Source organism: Lissotriton helveticus, chromosome 4_1, assembly GCF_964261635.1.
Source record: "Lissotriton helveticus chromosome 4_1, aLisHel1.1, whole genome shotgun sequence".
NCBI classification, from domain to species: Eukaryota; Metazoa; Chordata; class Amphibia; order Caudata; family Salamandridae; genus Lissotriton; species Lissotriton helveticus.
In genome coordinates this window covers 637085221-637098409 of record NC_136063.1, presented here as the reverse complement: position 1 = coordinate 637098409, position 13189 = coordinate 637085221, and the positions used below count along the sequence as shown (strand labels likewise).

The 13189-nt window shown below is 42.7% G+C and overlaps 1 protein-coding gene across 2 annotated transcripts in view; it reads right to left on the bottom strand.

Annotated features, from left to right (window-relative positions):
* Positions 1–13189, bottom strand: part of NSMAF (neutral sphingomyelinase activation associated factor) — a 610455-nt gene that overhangs the window by 437509 nt on the left and 159757 nt on the right. For both annotated transcript variants that reach the window (XM_078687269.1, XM_078687268.1), the window contains 2 exons: positions 7213–7260; positions 7061–7113 (listed from right to left, as the gene is read on the bottom strand). In XM_078687269.1, the coding sequence (XP_078543395.1) occupies positions 7061–7113; positions 7213–7260 (101 nt within the window). The remainder of the gene's footprint in view (positions 1–7060; positions 7114–7212; positions 7261–13189) is intronic.

Genomic DNA, 13189 nt, shown 5'->3' with positions numbered 1-13189 from the left:
CAGCAATAACATGCATTCCCATCAATCACCGGATGTTAACCCGGCCACTGAGGCACGTCACTAGAACCCACATTTCAAAGTAGGATTCAACAGCAAAAAAAAAAACACGTCTGCGGTTTCGTGTCTTAGTATCATTTACCACTAACCGTGCGACAACCATGAGAGTGACCGAATCATACTTTGTTTTCTTGGCTAAGAGAATCTCCTGTATTAAGACTGCCTTACTTTTTGTTGATTTTCTCTCTCTACGGATATGAAACACACAAGCATACCGAAGGCCAATCCTCCACAAGCTACGCTCCTCCCAACCGAACCAGAGCGGAGCAGAAAAACATTAATAGCGCGCTGCAACAAGCATACATTGGTAGGATAGACAGACTACATGTAGGAGGGCCAGACGTCATGGGATGGAACCAAGCGCAGAAAGGAGGGAACAATTTAACCAATGAAAAGCCAGCATTTTACAATGTCACACAAAATAACGAATGGGAAGCATGGGCGTGCCAAAAAACCCCTAGAGGGATTACACCATGTCCACGCAGAGCGGCACATGTACATGCACGCTGCCTCTAGGCTCGACCGAAAAAGGCCAGTGTAACTTCTCCCTTTCCACGTCATTTCCCACCAATTGCTACCAAACATGTCCAGCTGCTTTTGATGGGCTTACAAGAGCCTTTACAATGAGATGATGAAGACAATACCTATCAGTGCAACTCAAGTTCATGTTTCAAACAACAACACATGGCAACAACAGTCGAGATGCATTTTTTAAAAATAATGTGCATAGTTTTAAGTTTGATGGCCTGCTCACAAAAGCAGAAGCAGTGGAGTTGCCAACACTTAATGACACACACCAGTATAGCACACGGTCCCCCTTAAGACAGCTCCTCCATGCCTAGTGGGACATACTTGGTGAGGGATGGGGGACACTATACTCACACAATGGTGTGCTGGGGTGCACAGCTATGTTGATGTGCAAGGTTGGTCAAGTTTATAGGTGCCGCACAAGTAACGTCAGGTGTCCCTCGGCGTTCAGTAATCACAATAAAAAATGTGAGGTCAGCGGACCGCTGATCTCATCCTTATGCGCACACAAAGTCTTTTCCCTAACAATTAGGAATTCCAAACTGTTTTCTCTTGTGGTTTTATTCAATTTTTCATTTCATTAGTCAGTAATCATTTATTACTGTTTTTTGAGAGTGTTCGCTCTTATTTTCAGAGCATTATAATGTTGCATTTATCAAACACATCCAATGCATTTCGGGGCCATTTGGTGCCCCTTCATCAGGGATACTACAGTAAAAAAGGAAAGATACCATGTAAGTATGGTGAGTGTCAATTATGTGTGGGGGACATGGGACAAACGTCTTAGTGTCTGGTTATGGGGTCACCCTTACTGAAGCCAAAAATACCGGTGAAATATGATAAAAGAAGCGTCTTACGTGTGTTCTAAGATGGCGGTAACATGGATCTAAGGAGGAAATTGCGCGCAGCAGAGTTCCTAACACGTTATAGCAATGGTGCCCATAAGGTTATAAACAGTGTGCCGTTCTCACGTAGTGAGGAACGGGACTAACCTGTGTGTGAAGTTCATGGGTTCTGCCAAGCGGCGTTCCATTCGTGGGAGCTGGATGCAGTCAGACTGCCGGCTCCGCTGTTTACTAATGTTCTATGGTCGCGCACACGTGATCATGGGGGTAGAAGAAAGACTAGGGTGTCTAGTGTCGATAATGTCGTGCGTGAAATTTTACTATGTACATGAATGTGTAACAGTCAGAAAGAGTGAAAAAGGCAATATTTAAACGAAGGAAAAGACAATTATAACAGTGCAAGAATAATAGCTTTGAAACAATGTTATACACATGATTCACCATAATAATGTCTGAGTGGTGTGACACAGTGCATTTATGCAGGAGACATATATTTGCTCAGCCGAGCAACTTTTTATAGATAACACGAAAGTTCTATTCTGTCATTAAGCCCGAGTGGCTTCTGGGTAGACAATCTGTAGATCCAAGTGTTCTCACATTGAAGAAGAAATTTGGTGTTGTCTCGTCCTTCAATTTTTGGTATTGTTTCTAAGATAATAAATTTGAGTTGTGAGATATTATGGTTTGCTTCCAGAAAGTGCATAGCGATAGATGATTTTGCTGATTTCAGTCTGATGTTTGATTTATGTTCTGTGAGTCTTATTTTTATTTTACGTTCAGTTTTACCAATATATAGTTTCCCGCAGGGACACTTTAGAGCATAGATGACGTTGCTCGAGTCGCATGTTGCATTCACCTTTAATTTTATAGTGTAGCCTCTCATTGGGTGGTTGATGACATTACCTTTAATAATTGAATTACAGTTCCCACAGTTCATACATGGTTTGGTGCCAGTGAATTTTTGTTTTCTTGCAGGTTTAAATCTGATCAGTTCTCCCAGGTTTTGCGCCCTGGAAAATGCGAATAGAGGAGGTTCTTTGAAGATTTGTCCAAAGTCTGGTTCTAAGTTCAGTAGTGGCCAATGTTGATTTATGATTTGTTTAAATCTCCTAGTGGCTGTGGAGAATTTCGAAACTACCACTGTCCTGGTCTGTTGTTTTCTCTCTGTAGTTTGTAGGAGTCTTGTTCGGTCCATCTTGGCTATTTTGTCTTTAGACTCTTCGATGACGTTTTGGGGGTAACCTCGTTGTAGGAACTTGGTGGCCACTTCCTCAATACGTTCTTTGACTTTATTAGGGCCTGATGTAATACTCTTGGCGCGCGCCATTTGTGAGTATGGTAGGTTCGGTTTAAGATTCGGTTCATGGAAGCTCGTGTAGTGCAACATGTTATTCCTGTCCGTTGGTTTAGTGAAAAGATCCCAAACGGAAACCTCATCCTCTGACAGTGACAGCACACAGAGACCGAAAAAGACCACCACAACTCACATGAGTGCAGATACGAATACAGCCCAGCAACCGACTACAAGCCTCCAAATAGAGCCTCCAAATAGAACCGAACCCTTTTTTAGAACAGGGCCAGGCACAAAAAGGAGACCCCGGAGAGGACAAAACAAAGGAAAGAGAAAAAGACAAAGAACCACCAATCACCAGAAGCACAACAGGTACTATCAAGGACAAGAAATCCACGAAGAAGACATAAACCGGGAGGAACTTGTCATCAACATTAGTGGATACCGAATGACCAAACACGAAAAGACACTATTGCAAAAAGGCACATCTTTTGTGCCCACGACCAACACAACTAACCTGGAACTGGAAGTCAGCCTATTTAAATTGATGCGGAAACTACGTCTACGCCATTTTTTTGAAAATGTCCTACCGGAACAACCAACCAAAGATCAAGACCAACTACTAGGCCTAAGACCACATAGTACATTCCAATCACCAGTGAGCCACAAAACGCTGGACCTATTTGAAAACAGAGTTAAGAAGGATCTAGCAAACATCAAACACGGCCAGAATAAGTCCAGGAACACCACACAAAAAGACAGGGACACACTCAGAAAATTATCCCAAAATGATAGAATCATATGTACCAAGGCTGACAAAGGGGGCGCGTTAGTTATTATGGACAGAGACATGTACGAACGGAAGACCATGGAACATATCATGGATGTCGCAACATACATGAAATTGGACCACAACCCAACAACAGAATACATGAAAAACCTGCTGAACATTTTGGAAAGAGCGCACGAAGCAGGCATAATTAATGATAGGACCAAAAACTTTTTGACTAAAACTAACCCAAAAAGCCCCACACTCAGAATGGTACCAAAAATCCATAAAGATCTCAAAGACCCTCCCATGAGACCCATAGTCTCTGCGTGTGGAAGTTTACACGAACCGATTGGCCAACTTCTCGACAAATACCTACAGCCAACGGTGCAGTCCATGCGGACATACACCAAGGACACGACACATTTTATTTCAAAACTTAATAACCTCCAGATTGATCCACAAGATCAAACAATCCTATGTACCGCTGATGTTCGAGCTCTATATACCTCCATACCCCACTCCCTGGGGATAGAAGCTATTGAGCAAGCGCTCCTTAAAACGGACCTAGACACTGACTTCCAAACATTCCTGATGGAATTGATGCTCTTTATCCTTTATCAGAGCTACTTTAAATATAACGACTGTTGGTATCAACAACTTGCAGGAATGGCAATGGGCAATTCAGCGGCGCCTGTATACGCCAATATCTTTATGCAGCAATATGAGGAAACCCACATCTTCGCAAATGAAGAATGGACAAGAAACCTACTTCTCTTAACTAGATATATTGATGATATTTTTATCGTCTGGAAAGCCTCTAAAAGTGAACTACAACACCTACTGGAAAAATTCAATCAAATTGACGAACGGATCCAACTGACATGGCAAATCTCTGAGACTACTGTAAATTTTCTCGATGTCAAAATCACCAGAAACCAACACAAATTTGAGACAGATCTTTTCACTAAACCAACGGACAGGAATAACATGTTGCACTACACGAGCTTCCATGAACCGAATCTTAAACAACACCTACCATACTCACAAATGGCGCGCGCCAAGAGAATTACATCAGACCCTAATAAAGTCAAAGAACGTATTGAGGAAGTGGCCACCAAGTTCCTACAACGAGGTTACCCCCAAAACGTCATCGAAGAGTCTAAAGACAAAATAGCCAAGATGGACCGAACAAGACTCCTACAAACTACAGAGAGAAAACAACAGACCAGGACAGTGGTAGTTTCGAAATTCTCCACAGCCACTAGGAGATTTAAACAAATCATAAATCAACATTGGCCACTACTGAACTTAGAACCAGACTTTGGACAAATCTTCAAAGAACCTCCTCTATTCGCATTTTCCAGGGCGCAAAACCTGGGAGAACTGATCAGATTTAAACCTGCAAGAAAACAAAAATTCACTGGCACCAAACCATGTATGAACTGTGGGAACTGTAATTCAATTATTAAAGGTAATGTCATCAACCACCCAATGAGAGGCTACACTATAAAATTAAAGGTGAATGCAACATGCGACTCGAGCAACGTCATCTATGCTCTAAAGTGTCCCTGCGGGAAACTATATATTGGTAAAACTGAACGTAAAATAAAAATAAGACTCACAGAACATAAATCAAACATCAGACTGAAATCAGCAAAATCATCTATCGCTATGCACTTTCTGGAAGCAAACCATAATATCTCACAACTCAAATTTATTATCTTAGAAACAATACCAAAAATTGAAGGACGAGACAACACCAAATTTCTTCTTCAATGTGAGAACACTTGGATCTACAGATTGTCTACCCAGAAGCCACTCGGGCTTAATGACAGAATAGAACTTTCGTGTTATCTATAAAAAGTTGCTCGGCTGAGCAAATATATGTCTCCTGCATAAATGCACTGTGTCACACCACTCCGACATTATTATGGTGAATCATGTGTATAACATTGTTTCAAAGCTATTATTCTTGCACTGTTATAATTGTCTTTTCCTTCGTTTAAATATTGCCTTTTTCACTCTGACTGTTACACATTCATGTACATAGTAAAATTTCACGCACGACATTATCGACACTAGACACCCTAGTCTTTCTTCTACCCCCATGATCACGTGTGCGCGACCATAGAACATTAGTAAACAGCGGAGCCGGCAGTCTGACTGCATCCAGCTCCCACGAATGGAACGCCGCTTGGCAGAACCCATGAACTTCACACACAGGTTAGTCCCGTTCCTCACTACGTGAGAACGGCACACTGTTTATAACCTTATGGGCACCATTGCTATAACGTGTTAGTAACTCTGCTGTGCGCAATTTCCTCCTTAGATCCATGTTACCGCCATCTTAGAACACACGTAAGACGCTTCTTTTATCATATTTCACCGGTATTTTTGGCCTCAGTAAGGGTGACCCCATAACCAGACACTAAGACGTTTGTCCCATGTCCCCCACACATAATTGACACTCACCATACTTACATGGTATCTTTCCTTTTTTACTGTAGTATCCCTGATGAAGGGGCACCAAATGGCCCCGAAATGCATTGGATGTGTTTGATAAATGCAACATTATAATGCTCTGAAAATAAGAGCGAACACTCTCAAAAAACAGTAATAAATGATTACTGACTAATGAAATGAAAAATTGAATAAAACCACAAGAGAAAACAGTTTGGAATTCCTAATTGTTAGGGAAAAGACTTTGTGTGCGCATAAGGATGAGATCAGCGGTCCGCTGACCTCACATTTTTTATTGGGACACTATACTCAGTCATCCATGCTGTGCCCAGGGCTTAATTTGAGGCAGTAGTTGCAGTTGTGGGTTACCGGCATTCATTTTTGGAGAGAAGCCTTTATTTTTCTTCATCAGATTTTGACCCAGAGAAAAAAAACATACGAGTGCGAAATAAAAAGAGAAAGAGGAAAAACTATAACAAATAGAGGCAGCAAGAACATTCTCAAGTGAGATAAATTGGCAGGGAGTGTCTAGTGGTGGATTAAAAAGGCATGAGGTGGAATCAAAAGTCTGCAGCCTTAGTATTCGGTATGCTAACATTTAATAGTGCCTGTTACGGGCTTCTGAGCAAAACTTTGGGCCCCAGCACTTATTTTTTAAGAAATGAAGCAATGGCTATGCCAGTACGATGGAAGTCTAGTCACATTTGTGAGCCTCGAGGATAGACTGTATGTGTCCTCTCCCAGACTCACATTACAGACTTCCTCTAAGCGTTGATATTCATAAAATTTTCTGTCCAGGACCGCCTTGGTTTCACGTTCACCGACAGGATGGGTACATGCAGAAATGAGGTCTGATTGGCCAACCTTAAGTGGGCAGCCAATTACACATTATTCCTTTCAGTTTGAGGAGTCACTAAGGTGTTTGTTCCATAGTACTCTTTTATGAGGCGCGTAAAAGAAAAGCAGGTGGGGCCGATTGGACTTTACTTTTTGTGGAAGCTGTCTCTTGATTACCATCTCTAAATGAGGTCTTTGACACTCAATAGCCACTGTTATGTTGTTGTTTAAGTCACAAAATACACGGTTTATTAAATTTAAAAAACCAACCTGTGTTTATCAAATGATGTCCTTGCCAAACGTGATTGCAAGATAGCAGTTATCTGATAAAGGGAACCACAAGAAAAAAAAACATTCTTATTAGTCTATTAGAAGGCAAAATGTAAAACAAAATGAAAAATAAGGTATTAGCTAACTCTTACCATTGCTGTTTGATCTGCAAGACGATCCAGGCGAGAAGCCCTGTGGAGCTGGAAAACAAAGAAAAGATTAACAATTACTCTAGAGTTGCAAACGTGCACTGGTGTCACACCAATATCATCAATTATCTTTAGTAAATCATTTGTATGTGACAAATTACAAGAATATACACTTTAAAGATAAAGCAATGAGATTTTCACTCTCACCACACTTGGCACAAAATTTCTTAGAGAGCTACATCTCTACCAACATATAAGCATAAAGCTCACTAGAAGCAAAGCACAAGAAGGGGGCGAGGACCGCTGCTCTGGGGGTATCAGGAGCTAACTGCTGCCAGGGCTTTAGAAATACGGAAATACATTACTCCTTATTTTTGCAGTTTTATATTGTGCAAACCAGGCCCAGGGTTGTCTCGCCACTTTACGAGAGGATGACAATATTGCACACAAGATTACAAACTACTTTGGTAAATGAAGTGATATACATTACAGTTACTATCTAGTGGATTGTGCAGTGGATTGTGCAGGTGATCAGTGTGAGACACGACATACATTGGGGAAAAAATGTTGTCAAATTCTGTCATACTTTGTAAATGCATCCTTCAGAAGTGTAGAACCCTAAAGATTTGAAGAAAGCATAGGTGATGCCCATCATCAAAAACATCTCCAAGGTCCCGTTCGAGCCTGCAAACTATGGGCCAATAAATAATGTTCTCATCCTCTTGAAGGAAGCAACAATTTAGCTGCAGAGCAAACTCCAAACCAAGCAGAAACCTGGAGGATGCCAATCTAGTTTTCGGCCAGACAAGGGAAGAAACCAGCACGTTTAGCTGATCAGATAATTCTGTTAAACATGATGGACAAAGAAGGCCCATAACTCATTGATGCTTCTGGACCAATCAGCAGATTCCGATACACTAAACTACTGTTTCTTAGACAGACGGAGAGGGAAGGAGTTTCAGTAAAATCAGGGTTATGGCTTCAATCCCTAAACATTTGAACTGTTTGTGAACTTTGTATTGTTTATACATAAAACAAAATAAGATTTGATTGATTTCACCAGAATATGCATACGAGAAGAAACCGCATCCACAACCTGTGTTACAAGTAACCAGAGCGCTCCGCTTGCCTACAGTGTTATTCAACATCTAAAACCAACAACTTTATGATATTCAAATGTCTAGTTTCAGAACCATGCAAATGACAACTGTATGGTATTCCACACAAGCAGAGACCAGGATCTGGATCAAAGTGACATCAATAGCATATTTAATAACATACAGAGGTGGATGCAGGGCAAGGGCTAGCTCTCAAAGAGAAAAAAATGGCTGCATGGGTGAAAGTGTTCAATGAGTGGCTGGAAGCAAGGACAGGCTAAATAGAACAGATACTTTTAACCCCTTCGATGCTCATGACGGAATGTTTCCGTCATGAGCGTCGGTTGGCCTGTGCTCATGACGGAACCGTTCCGTCATGAGCCGGTTGGCTCATTAGAACCTTCAGCACAGCGCGAGAATTCGCGCCGCGCTGAAGGTGTTAATATTAATGATGGATGGCTGGGTGATGTTGCTTTATTATGCCTTTTAAAGTTAGATCCATCTAAAACTATGAAATGACATCATGGGACTTGTTCTTGTTATGAATAGGTGTGAATTATTTTGTCTGAAAACCAAAAGGTGAGGGTTCATAACAGAAGTGTGATTTGGAGAGCAGGTCCTTTAAAGTCAAGGTGTTACCAACATACCCCGTGGGCTTCACTTTTTGTTATCTGGTGCTAATTCTTCTCAAACCTCCTTGAACAACCTTGAATGCAGTATTTTCACATTGTGTGGGTTATTTGTGAGGTATGAATAGCAGGACAATGCTTATTGATCCTGTATTATTTTATCTTCGATTCAAAGCCTTTGCTTCAGTATGCATCTTTGGGTTTGCCCCAGGCCACCATTTCTGTGCAGGACTGTCAATAAACTAGGCCAGTGCATTGGTTCTCTGGGCCGAATTAGATAAACCTTGCATAGTAGGGTGTGTGCATGGACTGGCTTCTCCTTTGAGAATTCCCCGTCAAATGACGGGTGTGTGGAATAGAGTGTGGGGATGGAGAAGCCTTTTCTTTAGAGGGACTGACCTCTCCTTCGAGACCTCTCTCTTAGATGACCGGTGTGCGCAGTAGGGAGTGGGGAGTGGGGAGGGACAGCCATTTCCTCAACGACAGGTAGGCGTAGTAGGGTGTGCGGAAGGACTGGCCTCTCCTTTCAGATTTCTCTTTACAACGACGGGTGGGCATAGTAGGGCGTGTGCTTGGACTTCCCTCTCCTTTGACACCTCTCTCTCACGACAGGTGTGCGTAGTAGGCTGTGTGCAGGGACTTGCCTCTGCTTCCAGACCCCTGTCTCACATAACAGGTGTTCCTGGTAGACGGTATGGATTGACTGGCAGCTTCTTCAAAACTTCTCAGGTGATGGTTGTGCATAGTGGGTTATGTGCATGGATTGGCTCATCTCATTAGAGACCTCTCTCTAAGATGCCCAGTGTTCATAGCAGTGTGTGTGCATGGACTGGCCTCTCTTTTGAGACCTCGCTCACAGATGATGGCTATGCGTAGTAGGGTATATGGGGATCAACTGGCCTCTCCTTAGAGACCTCTCTCTCACATGATTGGTTTGCATAGTAGGCTGTATGGGAGCAACTGGCTTCTCCTTTGAGACCTCTCTTTCAGATGAACAGCGTCTGTAGTAGGGTGTGTGGATGCACTGGCCTCTCATTCAAGACCTCTCTCTCGGATGACTGGTTTGCATAGTAGGTAGGGAGTATGGAGAGCGACTGGCCACTCCTTTGAGACCTCACATATGACAGGTGTGCGTAGTAGGATGTGTGGATGGACTTGCCTCTCCTTTGAGACCTCTCAGATGACAGGTGTGCATACTAGGGTGTGTGGATGGATGGTCTGTCCTTTCAGACCTTTTTCTTGGATGACGTATCTTGTGCGTAGTAGTATGTGAGGAGGGTCTGGGACTGCCTCTCCTTTCAGAACTCTCTCTCAGATCACACATGTTCATGGTAGGGTGTGGGGAGGGACTGGCTTCTCCACTGAGACCCCTTTATTGAATGTTGGGTGGGCATAATAGGGTGTAGGGAGACTTCACTCTACTCACAACTCTACTCTATGGGTGTAAATAGTAGACTCTGATAAAAAAAACATCTCCACTAAGACTCCTTCCTACAGTAACAAGTGTGCATACAAGAGTGTATTAAAAGATCACCTACTACTTTTTATTTTTCATGATCCCGCAAGAGTCTGATTTGCATATGGCAGGGTCTTAACTAGGGTGGCAAAGTCAACCCAGCTCTGTGACTGGGGGTGAGTGTCTGGAAAGTTTCAGCACTCCGTCCATCAGCTCCTAGTGTTTGCTTTAGTAATAGTGATGGTCAAAGTATTTTCATAAGAGCATTTATAGCTAAATAAATTAACTTGTGTCAGCCTTATTTTTAAAAATTTTCAAGCCACAAGGTGCAGCTATAAAACTAACTACAAGGAGTCTCTGCACTCCAGCAGAAGAGCATTTAGGTCCAGCTTTGATAATGGTAAGCTCTCCTGGGGTCATGAATTCAGTGATTTATTAGACTTACTGAGATTTTTGTTAAAGATGTTAGGCAGTGCTGCCATGCTCACTGAAGCTCCCACAACAATAACAAATAATTGATAGTGCCCCAGCCCCTTATAGGGGCACCACAAGCATCAAAAGCTTTTTTTTTTTTAAATCCCTTACAGGGCATTACGAGGCACACCCCAGCTGGAGTAGAGAATCTGAAATGAGAGGCTTCTCCACTCATTTCACATTCACTACTTTCAATTTATTTTTTATTTGGTGAGGGAGGCGGGTGTGAGCGGTTTCAATGTGCAGACAGACCCCATGACCCATTTTGTTTTTTGGGCGGGGGAAGTGCGCCGTCCATCCAGAGCCTTATCAAGGCCCGCATTTCCTGGGTCCAGGCTTTTACTTTTTTAATTTGGGGAAGGGGCATGTGGCCCTCCTCTTCGCACCTTTTCAAGATACAGAGGATGCCATTCCCCGGGGTCGATCTTTTCTTTCTTTGTTTATTTAATGTAATGGGGGGAATGCGCCCCCCACCGAGCCTTTTCAAGGCCCTGGGGGCTACATCCCTATGACTGGTGATGTGTTTTCAAATATGAGGAGGGGGCATGGGGCACCCTTCCCCCAGGCTTTCAAGGGCCCTGGTCCCACATTAGGTGACAGACAGGGCGAACTTCAAATCCCTGTCCACACATTTGTGGGAAGGGAACACAGGTTTGCTCCCACCCGGCAAGAGCAGAGAAAAGTGAATGTAACCATCTTCCACTGCAACCGGCATGGGTGTAGGCCGGGAAGCCGGCAGGGGCAGCGTGGAACCTGGGGCTCCTTCTGCAGCCCAAGGGCTGCAATTTCCGTGGTTGCCTTGATTGGGACAGGGGCACCCTCAGCAACTTTAAGTTTCTTCGGACACAGCACAGTGAATGGGGTCACCAGTGCCATCTTATGAGTTGGTAAGGGCGGCCCATACGCCTTCCGCATAGAAAGTAAAGTGGCTCAGGGTCCCTGGGGCCTCAAAATGACTCAGGCTGCATGTCCCCGCCACTAAATATAACATTTATCTTGGAGGATGGTGTCCCCGGGGTCTCTTAAAGGTTTGGGGAAAAGGGCCTCATGCATCTCCTCCCTAATAAAAGATTGCACTGACCACAGGGCCATTTAAAAAAAAAATTTAAATAGGAAGTGAGCATGCCTGTTTATCTTTTTTCAAACTTGACCACGAATCCTCCACAAATTTACTGCAACGTTTTATTTTTTTAAACTATGTGTTTGGGACACCCGGACCAGGATAGGTGGGCAGGGTAGTCCTACCCTGCCCCCCACAATATATTATTCATACTTTTTGTAAAACAGGGGACTGAGTCCCTGAGTCCTAAAGTGGCTGGTGCCACATCTTTGTTTATTTGGTGGCAGCCAATTAGATCTTATCTTTAGGTCTGTCAGGTCCGTGAATTCTCACTGACCTAATATATACAAATATTTTTAACAGGCCTCGAGAAATCTACTTGACCACTCACTATAGTGAGCCTTCTTCTATTAGGGCGAGCTATATTTAGAGCCTACTCGTCCCCTTATGGCAAGCTGACAAAGAACAGGTATCCTGTTCACTCAGTAAGTGAAGGAACAATAAAGCTGCCTTTAAATCTTATTGTTATCCTATCACATTTGCTCTGAGAATAGAGACAGAGATCAAAAGTCAGCTTACATTTTGTTACAAATACTTTTCTTTCGCTGACTGCAGAGTTCCAGAATTTTGTGAAGTAAACTGACATGCTGTACAAAGATTGTGAAATGAAAGGCTGTATGGTGTCAATAATTAAGAAAGCCCTTTTTTTTTAATTCTGTGTAATGAAAAAACATTTAATAGGATGAAAACAAATCAGAACACTTTATTTAGTGTTGTGCAAATGATAAATATGTTTGCTGAAACACAATTTCACAGATTGTTTTTACACTATATAATTGTATCATTAAAACTGCATGCTAATAGGAAAGTGTATGTCCATTTCCATGGGGAATTTACTATCTGTAAATTACTGTATGCTATCACATCATGCTTTAGTAATATATTCAATAAACATGAGTTTTTAAATATGAACTGAGAAGCAATCCTTCTTGCCCTTGCACAGATGGCAATGCTATGAGTGAACTAAGAGTGAAGTCCGAGATCATGTGTACCGTATATGTAGGCCCTCTGCCCTTAAAATCGGCCTTTCTCGGGTTGCAGCCTGGATGCAGGTCAACCTGCTAAAACTCAATGGTGAAAAGACCGAGGTTATCGTACTTGGCAAACATAAAGATCTGTGGGGTTCGAGACACTGGCCTAGTGACATGGGTCCACTGCCTACCCCCGTGCCAGTTGTTCGTAACCTCGGCTTTCTAAATCGACG